This window comes from Morus notabilis, unplaced genomic scaffold, assembly GCF_000414095.1.
Source record: "Morus notabilis unplaced genomic scaffold, ASM41409v2 Scaffold75, whole genome shotgun sequence".
Taxonomy (NCBI): Eukaryota; Viridiplantae; Streptophyta; class Magnoliopsida; order Rosales; family Moraceae; genus Morus; species Morus notabilis.
Window position 1 is genome coordinate 1 of NW_010361425.1, and position 20309 is coordinate 20309.

The following is a 20309-nucleotide window of genomic DNA, read 5'->3' on the forward strand; positions in this document are numbered from 1 at the left end:
TTTGATGTATTGTGAGGAACAAGTGCCAAATATATATATATATATATATGAGACATAATGAGGGTGGGGATGCTGATCATTTTGAACGACTATTTCAGTCACGTCTTCTCCGGCGTTCATGTCGGTCTCATCCCCGGTGGTGTGGTGCATTTGTTGGTGTGGTAGTATCATGTTGGGCGGCGACAACGTGCGGTGCATGTGGTGCACATACCATTAGTAAGGCGGCGCGTCGACGATTTTCTTCCTTCATGCACTGCAATCCATTAGATAAGGAAATTATACTTTCAAGTTCCACACAACGACCTAATTAGAACACATTAAACTAACTAAATAAATAAGTATTATTACTTATCCTTTTAGCGACACACTTGAGATCCACTATAATTTACCTCATCCACTAATGTAGTTAATCAGTTAGAGTCCGTTTGGTAAATGAATTCAGAATCATTCGCGATTTACGTGTGTTTTTTGTGAGAGAAAATACTGTAGCAAACCATGAACCATGATTCAAATCATGGTTCGAATCTCTTTACTAAACGGACCCTTAATTTAAAAATGACGAGTGGTATTTCGTGTTTTCCTTTTTATTTTTCCTCACTTTGTTTCTCGAAATGAACAATTTCCCTTTTAGCATCATACGAAGTACTGCATGTCTTTTGAAGCGTACACATATACAAATACGAATTCGACTTGGTGCGTCATCTTTTGTTTCGATATTTTTCATGTCATTACAATAATATCATCATGTTACATTAACTAAAATTTAATATCATATCAATTAAAATATTATCTAAATAAAAATATTTTAATTTATATACCATAATATTCTTGCGTGCATATAGAAAGAAACATGAAAAATAAAACATGTGAGCCATATATATTAGCATATGTAAAGACATACATATGTTTCTATTTGTGTTTCAGCGTGTTAGGCATTATTGGCCAAATCTAGTACGCACTTGTGCATGCATGTAAATAATCTTTTGTGCCTATCCACTGCATGCCCACTTGCATAATATTTTACTTTTATTTTATCTCTCTTTTTATTTTTTAAGATATGAAGGACGGAATAAATTCGATTAGTCATCCTTTGGTTCTCCAAGAAATGAAAGGAGGTTTGAAAGAAAAACAATAAATAAATAAATAAGGAAAGCTTAAACCTTTTCCTGTACTCATCGTGTATTTGTGTGCAATTGGCCAAGGAGAGAGAACTCTCACAATTCTTTTAAATTGTTATTAAAAAAAAAAAGAGAGAGAGAACCATATCCTTCCACTTCTAAGTCTTGCATGGTTATTCATAAGAATCACAAACATAATTGAAAAAACAAAAGAGATTTTTACACCAACATCTCATTTTTGGATTCTATCATAATTTATACCCAAAGCACCTTCATTTAAGTTTTATTTAATTATTTATCTTTTATTTTCAACAATGATTGCTCAACAAAGTCCCTTGGTGATCGGTGTAAGTAAATCCTTGATGACTTGCATTGGTTAGCCCGAGTCACCAAGCGGATGACTATCGGTTACTTGGTACAAAAGTAGAACCAACATTGGAATCACCTCAGGGTTGGGTGACCTCACAAAGGAAAAAGCGGAGATTGTCAGGTAGATCTGAGTCGAAATCATGAAGAAAACAGATGAAAAATATGAGAACTTGGCGGGGGAGATCAAAATCGAGGTCGTGGTAGACTTGTTATTATTAAGTGAACGTTTAGTTCATGGATTCAGAACTATGATTTAGAACCATTCTCGTTTTACGTGTGTTTTTTGTGAGAGAAAAATATTGTAGAGAACCATGAATCATGATTTAGAATCATAAACGAATACAATAAACAAACATCCATTGTGTCTACTTATTAAGGGACTTTGTCTAGTAGAATGTTTTCTCATCTACAACGAGGTTCGACGACGGTTGTTATTAGAAAATTTGTGGTAATTTTTTCACTTCTTTCTTTCTTTCTTTTGTTTTCGGGGTTTTTTTTTTTTTACTTTATTTTAGAGGCGGGGGATTTGAACATTATACCTCATTATTAGAGGGGGGGTATAGATTTACCTTTAAGATAAACTTGCAACCACAATTGACGGATATTTCTAACAATAAGACAAACAAAAATGAAATGATAAATGTATAACCCTAATTGAAGAAAAATAACAAAAATAAAATAATAAAAATAACCCTAATTGAGATATAACCCTAACCGAGTTTGGTTATAAATCTTTAAAACGTGTCAAATTAAAGTGTTTGTCCGATTTTAGTTTCATTTTTTGTCGAAATTAAGAGGACACATGGTAATGCTACACTTCTAAATTTGTTTATCAAAGTTCTTTCATAAACAAACCAATATGATAATTTTTCAACAACAACAGAAAAATTGACTAGAAATGTATTGCATCATCTAGAATGAAAATTCAGGAGATCTTAGTATTATTAGAATAAAATGGGAGTGTATATGGGTCTTAATTGGAAAACTATATATATATATATTGAAGAACATATATCTGTTGCCCATAACGTTTTTGAAGGAAAATATACAGATATTATTAAAATATTTTCAAAAACTATTTACTGGTTTTTGTATTTTTTTTTTTTTGGTCCAATAAGTGCAGGAGTGATGAAATTAACACACATATTTCAAAATTTAAAAGTTACATAATGTTTTTTCCCCATTTTTCCGGATTTGAAAAGTTAATAAGCTCAAACATGTGAGGTTGCGATCGGCTGTCCCATAGAAAGCAAACCAGATTTCTCGATCTCAAACATATGTGAACTAACTTTTAAGATATGGTATTTATACGAACTAAACCATTTCAGCTTAATTTGATACAGTAATCATTCATATCTCTCATCTCTGAATTATTATTATTATTATTATTATTATTATTATATTGTCAAGTAATTTCCCTAACTTGATAATAATAATTAGGGAATTTATTTAGTATTCCCTAACTTGATAATTAAAAGAGAACTTCTTTAGTGTTCTCTTTTTATTTTTATTTTTATGAATACCAGTGTTTCATGTTTATTAATTGTCAGATCTGTAGGGTGACAATTCATGTCATGTGTCGTGTTTTGATCGTTTCTTTTTAAATTTATAGTCAACCCGAACATGACCCATGACACGAATTTTTTAAAAACCACAACACGAACACGAACACGGCCACTTTACGGGCTGACACGACACGATACAAAATTGACCCATGAAAATTGTATATTTTTATTTAATTTTTTACATAGTAGAAATAACTTAAAATTCATAACACACTAAAATACAATAACATCCATTGAAATTAAGCAAATAATAGTATAAGATTTTGAGTATAACTATCATGATATCACAAGTTCATAATAAAATAAAAAATATGTAATGAAAAATATATGTATTTTTTAGTTTTTTACGAGTTTCGTATCGTGTTCGGATTAGGCGGGTCAAACCTGAAAATTGACATGTGTTTTTCGTGTCAATTTCAGGTCGACTTAATTCTGACCCGAACCTCTTTTTTCTCAACCCTAACCCATGAAATTCGTGTCATTTTCGAATCGTGTTGTCGTATCGTGACCCATATTATCAACCATATTTTGGATTATTTTTTAATCATATTTAAATTTTGACCATATTTAATACAGACTTAGCCCTATTTTAGATTATTTTTTAATCATATTTAAATTTTGACCATATTTAATACAGACTTAACAGTTAACAAACAAGAACATCATTGTTCTAAAAAAAGACGAAATATCAAAAAAAGTCTCTATAAATGAATAAAAACCAAGTCTGACAATACGGATATGTTTATTTTATGCATTTAAAAAGGTTTAATTTTAGTATTTAAAATTTAAATTTTTATGAGAAAAAAAATAATAAGAGAATTAAAACTAAATTTAAATACAACAAACACGAGAGCCCCGCACGATTTTTTTGTCGGCATTATTTTTGTTGTCAAATTTTGATGGATTTGGCAGTAGGTGTTTTTGGGCTTTGTTTAATATAGAACTCGGGTAGGGTAGAATCGTCTTTTCAGAACAGAGAATGACGACCCTTCACGGACTTTGGTAGCCAACTGACACGTGGCATAATTAAATTTAAACTAATCAGCAAAAAGAATCTCAATTTACAATTTTTAACCTCCACATGCATGTCATAACTATACATGCATACATACATACATGATGGCGACGATGATGATGCGTGTTAACATAAGAACATGAATATGGATCTGGGCCGGGTTTAATGGTAAAAATATATTCCTGAAATGGGATTGGGCCAGGTGGGTAGTGGGAAAGATTCGAGCTGCTGTAGATCAAGAGAAGCTCTCTGATTGGCTGATGGAGGAGCAAAATATCTAAGAGGGAAAAAGCCTTAAGCGCGTGGAGCGTCTTTTGCCAGATATTTCTGCTCCTGAGTCCTGACCGTAATCCCTGCCCGCTCCCTTCCCAGCCACTAGATATTTCGATTTACCTCATCGTTAATCGAACATGCTTCTTCGGGCAGACCTGCCCCTTCTCTTACACGTGGAGCACTTAGTGTCTGTTTGTTTTTTACATTCGTTCATGATTCGAAATCATAATTTATAATTTTTTATAATATTTTTTTCTCATAAAATATACACATAAAATAAAAATAATTCTAAATATATAAACTAAACATCACTGGTACCCTCAATGTCTCAAAATGACCGATTGTCAGAGGTCGGAGAAAAAAAATGCTCGATACCTCGTTTTATGCCATGATACTTTTTTTTTTCTTTTTTTGCTTTTAACAATTTTTGTAATATATAATTTTTTATATAGATTTAACAATTAAAAATTAAAAAAATTACCTGTAATTTTTTTAATCTTATTAGAAAAATTCTCTTTTTTTTTTTTTTATGAGTTCCCAACATGTAGGTTAATTTTCAATTTTTTGTTTTATATATAAGATCTTCCATAGTACATGTTTTTAACTATTAAATTTAATAAAAATCACATTAAAATAAATAATTTTAAATTATATTTGATGATTAAAAATAGAGATTGATTATTTATTTTTTAAGTTATACCATAAAAATATCTTATATATAGATATGCGCACTTTTGCTACGATCAATATTTTCACATAACACATAAAAGTAATTAGAAACGTAACATAACGTTCATTCAATATAATATTAATGTTGGAAAACATAAAAAAAAAAAAAAAAATCTAATTATCCCAACTTACCATTACGTCTCTTTAATCTTAATGGTGAAATAACATATTGAATGAAGGCTGCTCTCTTTTTTCATGAAAGTGTTTTCCTCCTGGGAAGACCATAACAGCACCCTACAAATATTTAGCATATATTATCCTTTCTTTCAATAAAAGTAAATGTAAGAGCTAAAAGAATTAAAAAAATAATAATTATGATAGGGCACACCCTATTGATAGAACAAGTTTTCTTTTTTTCTACTTTTTTTAACCACTATTTTTTTTTTTTTTGCTACTCTGCTAAATGGATATTAATGTCAAATTTTCTGTAAATAGGCTAATACAAAGTGAAGACCAAGCAATGAATAACATCTTTAGGTTATTTTTTCTATCCTAATCTTTTAGAGTGCGTTTAGTTAGTGAATTCGTGTCATGATTCGTGATTCGCTACAGTATTTTTTCTCATACAAAAATACACGTAAAATAAAAATAATTCTGAATTATGAACCAAACGTCTACACTTAAATACCACATAAAAGTATACATACGTATTGCGGATATCCACATCATGCGTGTTTCCTCCACCCAACAGAAAGTCTGACTACTGGGGTTCAAAGTGGGTTTTCTACTTGTAAAGAATAGTAAAATAATAAGTTAATAACACAATTATAAAAGTCAACTGAAGTGGGAGACGTTGTGTTGTTTACTTGTTTTGTAATTTTGTTACATTTTTTTTTTTTTCCCCCCCTTGCTTAGTTAGTTTCATTTGCTAATTTTTGGCGTCTTATACGTTAATCGTGCTTACATGTGATTCGATTAATGTATCAATCAACCTTTATTCACCCCACAACTGAAAAATAAATAAATAAATAATAAAGAGAAAATTCCTACACGCTTTCTCTTTCTTTCTCAAACCAATTATGAAATCTTGAAACATTATATATATAGATAGATGCCGACTTAATGAATTGTAATCCTCACTTTTACCCTTCAAAGATTTAATCATTACAATATTATAAAGGGTTTAGTCAACTGGGCACCGCCAGATACATAAACATGACTAAAATTATAATTGACTTTAATAGTATGAAAGATGATATGCTCTTTAGCAAAAAAATAAAAAATAAAAAATAAAAAAAAGTATGAAGATGTGTATATCTTGTGTGATTCATCATACACTATCAAAGGATATATATGTTTAACATAAACAATCGTTAGGGAATAAAAACATAAAGGAACACTACTACTAATATATATATATATATATGTATTATTAATTTGGTCATAAAATCAAAATAAAAAGAGGAAATAAAAGACGGACATTCCTCCTGTTGGAGTGGTTTCTCTCAACACCAAGAATCCATCACGTCTTTACCGTTTCTGCCCCTGTCAAGAGGGCACTAAAGGTGAACCTGAAAAAGAGATTTATGTTAGTTTATCAATCCATTCTAAAAGCTTAAGTTATTAAGAGGTGGGCCAATAATAGTTTTATACTTTAACACTCCTCCTCATGTGTGGGCTGGACAATGGACAATCGTGTGGGTAAATTAATTAGAAAGCCCAACACGTGAATATTTAAACCCGAGATATATTAAAGACCCAACACGTGATGACAATTTAAATAGGGATAAATAGTACAATTACGGGAGTTTGAACTCAGGACCTCCCGCTCTGATACCATGTTAGTTTACCAATCCATCCCAAAAGTTTAAACTATTAGGAGGTGGGCCAACAATAATTTTATATTTTAACAATTTCGACACTCAAATACAAAGAATAACAAACTTTAGACATGTATATGAAATAGTGGAATGTGATTATAATTCTCATATTTATTATTAGTAACGTTACTAACCAAACAATTACCATGAGCTTGCTTTGATTGATCCTCATCAGCAGTTAATTGAGGCTTAAGGATTATTTTGGAATGTCCTTCGTCATTTAGAATATGTCATTATCTCAATCCCTTATTCAACACGCGATCTCAATCACGGATTAATGTATATCTTGATCTCGGTTTTACTTACAAATCGGTGTTATGATGTTGTATGCTTGGACCTCGATGTGTATACGTGTCCGCGCAACATCGAGGAATACCTTTGATTTTGATTCAAATATTTTGTTTCTAACTTTTTAGAGGACATGTGTCTAAATCTTTTAGGAAAAAATTCTCCAACACTTCTATTACATACAAATCACGAGACATTGAAATCAATAACTTAGCTAGTAGTCTCAAGCAAAATAACTTAGCTAGTACTTCATTTGAAACTCGATTAATTATATTTCTCAAAAACTAAATGTGCGTTTGGTCAGTGTATTCGTGTCATGATTTGAATCACGGTTCGTAATTCGTTATAGCATTTTTTCTTACAAAAAAATAACGTAAATAAAAAATAATTCTAAATCCATGAACCAAACGTCCATTAAGTTTCAACACACATCACTAGCAAGTAAAAGGGATGGTCTTCTTGGCAGAGAATGCTAGGAAATGTTTCTATACCAGTCACTATTCACATTATATAAGCTTAATTAGCCCGTAAATAAAAAATTAATATTTTGTGAAAGTGTTCTGACCAATTTTAAAATTTGGGAAATAAAAAATGAAAAAAAAAAAAAAAAACTAGTCTACCTAGAGTATCATGCACCGCCGCAGCACGGTACCAAAACTCCTTGCAAAATATCTCGGAGTCAAGTGGGTCCCACTTTCCCAAACCAACCGGCCTTTTCCTATAATAGTAAACCGTAGGTTGTCAACTTCCATTATGAATAATTAATCATTCAGAGCTCCGAAGGGCGATTCGGTAAATTCACGTGACCACTTGTTCGTTTCTCTCGGCGCTTAGTGCTAGCTTTAAGCACCTTTCCCCAAACCCCACTTGGCATTTTGACCATTTTTGACCCTTGTGACTTGTGACGAGTAATACATGTATTATGAATGTAAACATATTTATATAGATGTATCATGTGCATGGCATATGGTGATGGTTAATCATACATGGCATAACATGACAACTAGGCCCATAAGGCGAGAGGAAAATATCAATGCCACGTTAGCAGCAAATCTTAAGAGATGAACTAAGAAGCCTCCTAAAGATCTCCTCCTCCTCCTCCTTGTTTTCATTATTCTCTCTCTGCCAAATATACTAACACAGCGTCTCAAAAAAAAAAAAAAAAAAAAAAAAAAAAAAAAAAAAAAAAAAAAACATAGAAATAAAGTAAAAACCATTTCATAAACCTGAATTTTTCTTCTCTCAGAAAGCTTTTTTTCAGCAGAAAATCAGCTCAGCTCACACAACAACAACATCTTCAGGTAACCAAAAAAAAAATCATTCTTCGAGATTTGTAGTTGCTGGTTAAATTTTATTTTATTTTATTTTGCTGAAACTTTTTACTTAATTTTTGAGGTGCCCAATTTGTTAGTTTTGAAATTAACTTTAGTGGGCTGGTGCTGAAGCTGGTTTTTGATAATGGGTGAGTTTCTTTTCTTTCTCAAAAGCCCCCTTTTTTTTTTTTTTCGTTTTAATCTTCCTTTTTTTATTGATATTATTACTATTATTATTCTGTTTTTCTGATATTAGATGCTACGTTTTTTTTTTTTTTTAACAGACAGAAATCAGATTGCAATAAGAGTTTTTTAGGAAGGTTGGGGTTTCTCAAGAGGCAGAGACTAGAAGAAGTTCTGGGGAGATTTGATAAAATAAAGACGATTTTTGTGTTTGGGAATGTTGAATTACGAAATTTGGATTCTTGATTGGTAGTTTTTTTTTTTTTTTCCCCTTCTTTTCCGGTTGTTGGGGTTTGAAAGGTGCTTTCACTTTGTCCATGGCTGATACCCGTGAGAGATGGATTGATCGTCTTCAATTCTCTTCATTGTTCTGTCATCCTTCACAAGATGCACACCAAAAAAAGGTAAAACCCCATTTCTTATAATTTTTATCTGAATTTGTATTTGTTAAAAGATTTTCATATATATGCCTATTTGTGCATATATATATGCAAATGTTTTTTTTTTCCCTTTTTAAGAATCCCCTGCTTGGTTCCTTTAATGTTAAGAGTATGGCCTGATAATCTTATAAATAATATTTAATAAAAAAACATAATATAAATACGTCTTGAAGGTCTGAATTCATCAAGATGGATGAAACAAAGGAAGAAAATGGAAAAACCTTTAATTTTTTTAAATGTTAATTTTCATTACGCTTCTAAACAGTTCTGTGACTATTAACTCTGATTCTTAGCTTATCTAATTATATGCTCTAAGCATGTATTTTTCTGGTGGATTGAGTATTGGAAAACTTGCTCTAACAGAAACAAATATTTTGGCTTCATTGTGGATGCTGCTCCTCTTTTTGTTTCAATGAGTGGGAAGAATGTTTCGTGTTTGTGATTTCATAGTAAAAATTTGTAGAGGAAGAAGAATGTTTGTGTGAAACAATTTTTTAAATTTTTTTTTCTGCTTTTGCTTTATATATGTGACTGTAACTCATTTTCTCTTTTCTACCCTGTTGTTGTTTGTTCTTCTTGTTGCATGTATAGGCTCAAGTCATTGCCTATGTGGACTACTTTGGTCAATTCACATCTGAACAATTTCCGGATGATATTGCCGAGGTATGTTCTCTAAAAGAAAATATCTCTCTTATGCTAAAGAACTGGAATTAAAGATATTTTGTGAAACTTTATCAGATTTTTGTACTGATATATATATATATATATATTTTTTTTTTTTTATTTGCAGCTTATCCGTAACCGTTATCCATCAAAGGAACACCGCCTTTTTGATGATGTTTTGGGTACTGGTTCTCTACCAATGATGGTTTATTTGATGAATGGGTAGACCTGGTAATTTTATCATAGAAGATGTTTTGTTGTAACTTAAAGATGACTAATTTATTTGCTTAAAATTTCTTGCAGCTACATTTGTCCTTCATCATCCGGAGCATGGGCACGCTGTTGTTCTTCCGATTATTTCCGGTATCATTGATGGCACACTTGTCTATGATAGGACCACTCCACCATTTGCCTCTTTCATATCTTTAGTTTGCCCGAGCAGTGAGGTATGAGCAGATTAATTGGGTTACTCCCAAATATCTGTTTTATTTTTTATTTTTATTTTAATTCTTTCCAGCAAAATGATTTCCTCTCATTCTCAGATAAAATGCATTTTATGTATTGGTATTTCACAAGTTAGGTCGTTTTTCTTTTGTTTCATTAACTGTACTTTCTTATTCGTTTAGGGACATTTTCAAGAATTTAATTGTTTTTTTCCACTCTTCAGAATGAGTACTCTGAGCAATGGGCTCTGGCATGTGGGGAGATTTTGCGAATTTTAACTCATTACAATCGCCCGATATACAAGGTGGAACAACATTGTAGTGAAACAGAAAGAAGCAGTAGTGGAAGCCAGGCGACGACAAGTGACGGCGGGGAGTCCTCCTCCAGGACACTTCCAGTGCAACAGGAGAGGAAACCTATAAGGCCTTTGTCGCCCTGGATAACTGATATTTTGCTTGCTGCACCGCTGGGTATCAGAAGTGATTATTTTCGATGGTAAGTTATACATAAACTTTTTCTTGTTGAGCTTACTATTGTCATTTTTAAGACATCATCTACATTATCTGCTAATTGGGAGTCATGCATATGCGGTTAGCTGAGCAGCACCTGACAAACTTAAAAGATTAAAGAAAGAGACCATAAATCATGTTGATATACCAATTAAAGTGTAGAAAACCATAAAGATCTAGAACCTCCTCTAAGAGCTATAAAATTAGGAAAGAACACCATGTGGTTCCATGTCTAAGTCTAGAGATATAACTGAACAAGTAAAATAGAAAATCCTAACTTCTCTTATAAGGATTAATAAAAACTTGTCCTGGCATGGAAGATGGTTTACAGGGAAGATGTTATTATCTTGAAGCAGTTGGACATCCATTAGTCATGATTTCATTTTCACAGTTGATGTGTTTGATTGGCACTATAGTGGTTTTCATAGGAGGGTTATTTTATTGAAAATTTGGGAGAGCATTTAATTGTTCTGTTTCTTCCTTTATAAAGTCCCTCGTCTAAGTTTAATATATTTCTCCACACATTAACAGGTGCAGTGGTGTTATGGGTAAATATGCTGCTGGAGAGCTTAAGCCGCCTACAACTGGTTAGTTGGATCTTTCTACCGCAATATAAGCCAACCATAGTGTGGACAGTCTTTTGATAATTCTTTCGGAGACATTTAGTTTGCAATGCATGAGATAGAATTTAACTGAAAATAATTATTTTGAAATATGCATGAAGGTAAATGAGGTCCCATTGGGTTCATGGGTTCAAACTAGTGATTTTGATTATGTATTCAAATTTTGTGAGAGAATCCAATCGTGGGAACTTTTTAGATTTAAATTTTTTTTGTGAGAGAAAACACTGTAACATAATCAAAATCATGGGTTGGAACCCATGAACCAAACGGGACTGAATCAACAAGAATATTTTATTATAGTAAGAAAATTACATACCAATAGAACTCTAGTACTACATAAACTTGTCAAACTAATTATCAAAAAAAAAAAAAAAATTGTCAAACTGAAGACCAACTCACATTTATAGATTAAAAAATGTTTATACCATACAAAGTTGTTGGTAGTAAAGATAATTTTCTTGTTGCTGTTAAATTTAATGCAAGTATACTTTGATGTTTCGTACGCAGACAAGAAAAGCTGTTAGAGCTTCTTTTAACTCCTTGTTTTTCATTTTGTTCAGTGTATTTGCAAAAGAAGTTGATAGTGACCAACCGGTCTAAATTTCCTTAGAAACATATAAAATAGCTGATGGGAGTTTTCTTTGAACAATGGACGTCTTACCCACTTTATTTCAGATTATATGAAACTGGTTATGAATTTACAGTTGATTTCTGAATGTTATAGAAAGACGATCTTTTCTTCACATGAAGATTAAGAAGAGATTTGACTCCTTAATATAGGGCCAATACTAATTGAATTCTATCTTGCATTAGCTTCTCGTGGATCCGGAAAGCATCCTCAGCTCATGCCCTCAACTCCGAGATGGGCAGTGGCCAATGGTGCAGGTGTAATATTGAGCGTGTGTGACGAGGAAGTTGCTCGCTACGAGACAGCTACTTTAACAGCTGTTGCTGTTCCTGCACTTCTACTTCCGCCACCAACAACAGCTTTGGATGAGCATTTAGTTGCTGGGCTGCCAGCTCTTGAGCCATATGCGCGTTTATTTCACAGGTCATGACGGGCTCCCATGTGTTTTAGCCACAAAAGGATCCTTTTTATGTGTCTGAATTTTATTTTTTTAATATGATTATTAATTTGTTGATATTTTGTTAGGTATTATGCCATTGCTACTCCAAGTGCCACCCAAAGACTTCTTCTTGGACTTCTCGAAGCACCGCCATCATGGGCTCCTGACGCACTTGATGCCGCTGTACAACTTGTGGAACTCCTTCGGGCTGCTGAAGATTATGCGTCTGGAATAAGGGTAAAGATGGATACTAATCATTTCAAGTTTTTAACTATCTTGTCATGTTATGCTGGTGATTTATCTCACAGTGACTTACCTATCTGCATAGTGTTTTAACATTTGTGCGTAGACAACAACATGAACAATCCCTTTCCAAGAGTTGCCTTCAGTACCTTAAGATTCTGTAGACTGATTTACGTGGTATGAGTTTCGGATAGGTAGACTCTGGTATTGTCCTTTGCCAACCATAGATTCTTCAGTTGAAAATACTTAATAAAACTCACTGCTCGACACAAGAATAGATTATCCATTGTCCGTGATTCACATTCACAAACCAGTTTTCATCTTGAAGCCTGTTGCACCTACCAATCCAAGTTTTTGCTTGGCTACTTTCTCATAATAATGACAACAAGTTTGGTGGGCTGCGAAGAAAGTTACCTAATTGGTGGTTTTTATGCAAGAGGAATGCAGTGAATTTAGACTGCCTGTTTCTAAATTGTCATGTGGCTTTGGTCTCAGTTAGTGAAAGCTGTTCGGTACAACATCATGGTTCCTCCAAAACCAGCCTCTTCAGTAGTGGAAAAGCTTCCAGCCTTTATAGTGGTTGCAGTGCCAACGCGTTGAGGAGTTGTTTGGTTTTAGATATCTTTTAGCTGCTTTCATTTTTAAGACAAGATCTATAAGATGTAGACATATTGTGGGACAGAGTGTGGTTTTGGGCCTTTGGATCCATACTTCATTGTTTTTTCTCAATGCCCTCTTATTTATTTATTTTTGATGAAATAAGTATTCTCTCACAAATAAAGTTATGTTCTTGAACTGTTTGTATTCTCCTTTGTGCTTTTTTCATGGATAAACACATAAATATTCAGCAGCTTTTGAGTCTTTTCAATTAACTGATATTGCAAAATTGGATTTTGTTTGATTGGGATTGCATTTTGTTCTTGTATGTAGCTTCCTAGAAACTGGATGCATTTGCATTTCTTGCGTGCGATTGGGACGGCAATGTCCATGAGAGCAGGTATAGCTGCTGATGCAGCAGCAGCTTTACTTTTTCGCATCCTCTCCCAGCCTGCGTTGCTTTTTCCTCCTCTAAGGCAAGTTGAGGGAGTTGAAGTTCAACATGAACCTTTGGACGGTTATATCTCATCCTACAGTAAGCAGGTATTCTTAATCAAAGTTCTTTACTTTTTGTGTTTCTCATGTACATCGAGCGAACCTAATAAAATCTCATGTTGTATTGAACCAGATAGAAGTTCCTGCTGCTGAGGCAACTATTGAAGCTACTGCCCAAGGGATTGCATCAATGCTTTGTGCTCATGGACCTGATGTTGAATGGAGAATATGTACAATATGGGAGGCTGCTTATGGCCTGATTCCTTTGAGTTCCTCAGCCGTCGATCTTCCAGAAATTGTTGTTGCCACTCCATTGCAACCGCCAGTTTTGTCATGGAATCTATACATTCCTCTCCTTAAGGTCTTGGAATATCTTCCTCGTGGAAGTCCATCTGAAGCATGTCTCATGAAGATTTTTGTTTCCACTGTGGAAGCGATTTTGCAGAGAACTTTTCCGTCTGAGTCCTCAATGGAACAAAACAGAAAAACAAGATACTTTTCCGGCTTAGCCTCTGCATCAAAAAACCTAGCTGTGGCAGAGCTTCGTACAATGGTTCATTCACTATTCTTGGAATCATGTGCCTCAGTAGAGCTTGCTTCGCGTCTATTGTTTGTTGTATTGACTGTATGCGTTAGTCATGAGGCTCAATTCAAAAAGAACAAGAGGCCCAGAATTGAAGAAAGTTATCAATCTAATGAACTTACCGAGGACTCACAGGACATGTCTGATAAGGTGAAAGTAATCCGAAGAAAAATGACTAAGAAACAAGGGCCTGTTGCGGCATTTGATTCCTACGTTCTTGCTGCTGTTTGTGCTCTTGCTTGTGAGCTGCAGTTATTCCCTTTTGTTTCAAAGGGAGGTAATCACTCACATTCCAAAGATACAAAGAACGATGCCAAACCCATGAAAATAAATGGAACTTGCAATGACTTTCGGATTAGTGTCGACTCGGCAATCTGTCACACTCGTAGAATCTTAGCAATTCTGGAGGCGCTTTTTTCATTAGAGCCATCTTCTCTTGGCACCTCTTGGAGTTACAGCTCAATTGAGATAGTGGCTGCAGCTATGGTTGCAGCTCATGTTTCCGAGTTGTTTAGATGGTCAAAGGCTTGCATGCATGCTCTATCAGTCCTGATGAGATGCAAGTTAGACACTGAAATATACACCAGGGCATCATCACTATACAACCTCATTGATATACACAGCAAAGAAGTTGCATCAATTGTCAATAAGGCCGAGCCTCTGGAAGCACACTTGTTTCATGCACCAGTTTGGAAGGAGTCCCCGTCGTGTTCTGATGGCAGAAAACAAGACCAATACAAAAATGGTAGGACCTTAGATTCGGGGCAGCCGTCGTCTTTTACGCAATGCAAGGGTTCAACCGAATCAGACTCTAAACATAAATCTGTGAGTTCATCACATCCAAATGGAGTCTCTAATACTTTGGGTAAAGGTATTGCAAGCTTCCCACTAGATGCTTCGGATTTAGCCAACTTCCTCACCAAGGACAGGCACATAGGATTTAACTGCAGTGCACAAGTTCTTCTGGGATCTATGCTGGCAGAGAAACAAGAGCTATGTTTCTCTGTTGTTTCACTACTGTGGTACAAGTTGATTTCAGCCCCAGAAACCAAACCTACTGCAGAAAGCACTTCCGCACAACAAGGATGGAGACAGGTAAATTTACATATCCTATGCTGTTAAAGTGTTGGCCTTTTTCATGCCCTAACAAATAAGGAAATGAATTCTCTTTGTATTTATATCGCAGGTTTTGAAAACTACTGTACTAGTTTTTCTTATTCTAGACCATTAGATTTTGGCCAGATTTGAATGCATTTTTATTCAGATGTGATACTGAGTTTAGAAATGCATGGTACTAGTATAGCTCCCCTATCATAGAAGATCCCAGTAATGTTATGTTTATAGGAAACACCATTCAAGTGCTTGTGATGTCGGACCAAGATGATTAAAGAAATAGAGAGAGAAAGGGACAGAGGAGAGAAGAATCAAGGGAGAAATAGAAGAATTTAGAGAGAAGGGAGAATAAGAGGGAGGAAATATCAGTATTCAATTAATCATCAGAGTCTTAACTGAAAAATACAAATATCATCTCTATTTATAGACTCCGAAAATCTAATAATAGAACAAACATAACTAAATATTCAAATAGCTTAGATAGATCCTAAATAATCCTAGTAGATAAACATATATTTTGAATTCCTAATAATTCCTATTTTGTTCCTCATCAACGTGATTTTTTTTCCTTTTCCTGTAATTGCTTCTACTACGACAGGTTTTAATGTCATGGAATGAAGCATATCCTCCCCCCCCGGCCCCCTCATTTTCCACTAAAAAGATTTTCCATTGTTTATGATTTTCTGGACATTCAATTTACTCCTCCCTTATGGAGAAGATGATCAATTTTTTTTTTTAGTGGAATATGCAACATGTAGTTTGAAAGAAAAGAAAATGCATATTATCAGGAAATACGAGTCTCCTGTTTGAGCTGCAACCCATCTAAATGACCGAAAGAACTTGGTCAAAAGGTGTAGCACATATTGAATGCTTATGTATATCCACTATACACATCCTTCAAACATTTCTAGTAACGTATGTACTCATACTACCTAAATATAAACATCTCTCAAATTTCTCTTGATCTTCTTCGTTCTGAATCTCTTCTGAAATCCTAATTACGACGGCAATGTTTCCAAAAAAAAAAAGAAAAAAAAAGAAGATAGCAATGAGCTAAATATTGGTATAACCTACATTGATGCTTTCCTCTTCTTATGAAGATTTAGCTCCTCCCTGCTTGGTAACATTTTCATATGTTTTCTCAAACAATACATGTAGATGGAATGGTCTTATTGGACCCACTTGAAATTTAACATTGTTAAAGTTTAAAACTATTGTTGGCCCACCTTAGCTTAAGCTTTTAGGGTGGATTGGTAAACTAACATGGTATCAGAGCGGGAGGTATTGAGTTCAAATCCCCGTAATTGCACTCTTTATCCTCATTTAAAATGTCATCATGTGTTGGGTCTTTAATATATTTCGGACTTAAAATATTCACATGTTAGGCTTTCCAATTAATTTACCCACACGATTGCTCATTGTCCAGCCCACACGTGAGGGGGAGTGTTAAAGTATAAAACTATTGTTGGCACACCTCCTAATAGCTTAAACTTTTAGGATGGATTGGTAAACTAACAAACATTTATAATGGAACAAGAGGAATGGTAGGGGAAAAAAGAAAAGAAACCTGTGAAAGTATCAAGTTGTGTATAAGTAACAAATTTTTATGTTATGTACAGTAACTTCTTGATAGTTGTAAATCAGTAAACTTCTGCTATGTATGTCATTTAGATTGTTATTTATGTTTCCATAAATGAATGTAAAAATTGACCATCTTTATCTTGATTCTAGGTCGTTGATGCATTATGCAATGTTGTATCGGCATCACCAACAAAGGCAGCCACAGCAGTTGTTCTTCAGGTCCAAATTCTGTTCACCGCATAATTGTCAACTAAATGTGTAATATTTAGACGTACTTTTTTGGTCACTAACTTGAACACTTTCTCTTCTTGTTTCAAGTCTTTCGCTTTCAAAAATACCTCTTCTGATGGTGCAAAAACAGGGATTTACTCTCAACATTTTATAACTTAATGTTGGAGGGAGTGTTTGAGTCAGTTGTCCTGTTCAGTGGCTTTCTTTCTGGTTTATTGAATTTCTATGTTTTAATGCGTTCAGTCACTTTTATGGCCTTGTGTCCATATCAGGCGGAGCGGGACTTGCAGCCTTGGATTGCCAAAGATGATGGCCAGAAAATATGGAGAATCAATCAGAGGATTGTGAAGCTGATCGTGGAGCTAATGAGAAACCATGATAGCCCCGAGTCATTGGTAATTTTGGCAAGTGCATCGGATCTGCTTCTACGTGCCACAGATGGGATGCTTGTTGATGGAGAAGCTTGCACTTTACCACAGCTGGAGGTAACATATTTACAAGATCCGTTTCTCTTTGCAGTGACATTGTGTACTGGATTGAACATAGCTTTTTGCAAATACCTTCATCCTCAAAACGACAGTGTTTCGACCACGGATAAGTTCATTGTTCCGTCTCCTATATCCATTAATTCCTTGGGAGTTGGGGACTGGTCTAAATATATCGACCACTTCAATTTAGCTAAAACCAACATGATCTGTTTCTTTGTTTCTTTCCTTGTTTTGCTAAACTACGTTGGTAGAGGTTGGTGTGCCCATTCAATCTCGGGCTACTCTACGGAGCCTGCTAGCACCCGTCTTTTGGGTTATAGCCCACCTGGATTATGCAGTCGTAAATCCATTTTTGTCCTCAATCTCTTTTATTTATTAATTAATTCATTTTGTTTCTGAACATTGCACATAAAAAGTGTCCACCCTTGAACCTTTTTGTTCCATCAAATTTTATCAAATCAGTTTCTAGTTTGGTGTATTTATGATTACCCACCTCTTATTATGTTTCTAATCATCCGTCTTGAAATCCTTAGTTGCGCGATATTTCGTGATGCTTGTTCTTAAGTGCTCAACATTTGCACTATTAATCCTGGATTAGATACCATCTAGTTTTGCAATTCACACTAACCTTCAACAATAATCAACTGATTTCCACTCTACCTGAAAATGGCAGCTCTTGGAAGCAACAGCTAGAGCAGTTCAACCTGTGCTGGAGTTGGGAGAATCCGGGCTGGCTGTTGCTGATGGCCTCGCAAACTTGTTGAAGGTAAACGCATACCCTTTATTGATTAATCCTGGCTTTATCCTAGACTGAATTAAAGATGTACTGGAAGTTTCTAATACTAAAAAATAGAACAGTGCTAGGGGGCATCAGTGTGCTGAGCACTACACACTAATAGAAGGTGGGTCTCACAATACAGGGTTCGCTTTTATTAGTAATTGTGGTGCTTAACACCGTCTAAGCATCTTTCTAGAAAAATATAGCAGCCTTACAATTTTTTGAATTATGAAGGCAAACTTCTGTTCTTTTACATTAATGCTAAACCTTCATTCATGTGATAACCTTGTTCAATTGCATGCAGTGCCGTCTTCCAGCAACTATCCGATGCCTTTCTCATCCAAGTGCGCATGTCCGTGCCCTGAGCACGTCAGTTCTTCGTGATATTCTGCACACTGGTTCCATCAAAACCAATCACAAACCAGTAGAAATAAACGCTCCCCATGGCCCCTCTTATCAGTACTTTAATCCAGATGACATTAACTGGCATGCCGACATCGAAAAGCGCTTGACATGGGAAGCTCATAGCCGACTCGCAACGGGAATGTCTATTCAATTTCTTGACATTGCAGCCAAGGAATTAGGTTGTACCATCTCCATATGACATCAAGTAGCTTCTGTTCTGGCAATTACTTCTAAGTGTATAATTAATTCTCCAAGTGAGACTTACAAATAGATAAGGACATTTTTAGTTTGCTTTGAAGAATAGTGGTTTGCAGTTGAGTACATATTCATTGTCTTCCAAATATGACTCCTCAAAACGACATTCCAAATTTTTTTTCTTTTGGCCAGACGTAACAAAGCCTTCAATAATTTAAGGATGATGATTGAGTGAGACTGCAGATAGGGCCTGTTGAGGCTTTATGTTTTGACATTATTTGTATGCTCATCAGGTTTGTTTTGTACTGTATAGGCTCAAGTCTGATCTTTGTCGTACATTATTGGATGTAATTTGCATTTTCTGGTTTCTTTTTTCTTTAAAGACAAAATACCAGCGTGATGCTGGCAGCAATTTTCTTTCTACCAGATTACTTCTTGATGATTTTTTGCTTTCAGAATCTTGGTGGCAGAAATTACGATGTTGATTGGTCCACAAGCATCACGGGAACCAAATTTCACAAACACTAAATATTTCGGATTTGAAGGACAAATAATCGAAGGTATTGGATTAACATTCGTTTAACAGAACAAAGTAAAGAGAAACACAAGATAATTATATTCAAAATTAAGCGTGTAATCTTTCCTCTCAAGAATTTATTCTCTTATTAATTTGAGAGTTTATTTTTGAATGTGGATTGAAGGAGTTTAATTATGAGGTTATCCTCTCTCGAGTCTTACAACTAATAAAATAATCAATGTAAATTAATTTTTAATCATATAAGTCATGTTCATTTCGCCGATTCGAGTTTTACTACAGTAAAAAACTCTCAGAAACAGTCACATTTAACTTTTTTGCTACAATAAAAAGCTCTCACACAAAATTATATTTCAACTCAAATTACAAACTCACATCAGCAAAATGAACGGGCTCATAATATCTTCAAAAACGGTGTCATGTGACTCTTGACCTTTTATCTCTCCGTTGAGTTTGGGCTCAAGAGCTTGGGCTAGGGAGCCTTGGGCTCAAGAGAGTTTGAGCTTGTGAGCTTGGCCCATTTGTTGCACTTTTAAGGAGAACATAGTAAATAAAATTAAATTAAGTAAATAATATATTTTAAAATTATTTAAAATAAATAACAGTTTATGTGATAAATGAATCATTTACGGTTATTAAAAACACT

General features: G+C 34.4%; 1 protein-coding gene across 1 annotated transcript; it reads left to right on the top strand.

The window, feature by feature from the left end:
- The first annotated feature begins 8364 nt into the window (after positions 1-8364).
- On the top strand, positions 8365-19554 carry LOC21406542 (protein GIGANTEA). The gene is made up of 15 exons (XM_024166479.1): positions 8365-8478; positions 8974-9077; positions 9705-9776; positions 9904-9958; positions 10080-10222; positions 10444-10715; positions 11261-11316; positions 12166-12403; positions 12506-12656; positions 13593-13802; positions 13888-15432; positions 17182-17250; positions 17535-17747; positions 18424-18516; positions 18833-19554. Exons 2-15 carry the CDS (start codon positions 8991-8993, stop codon positions 19130-19132), a joined length of 3504 nt encoding a protein of 1167 aa, XP_024022247.1. The 5' UTR covers positions 8365-8478; positions 8974-8990; the 3' UTR covers positions 19133-19554.
- The last annotated feature ends 755 nt before the right edge of the window (positions 19555-20309 follow it).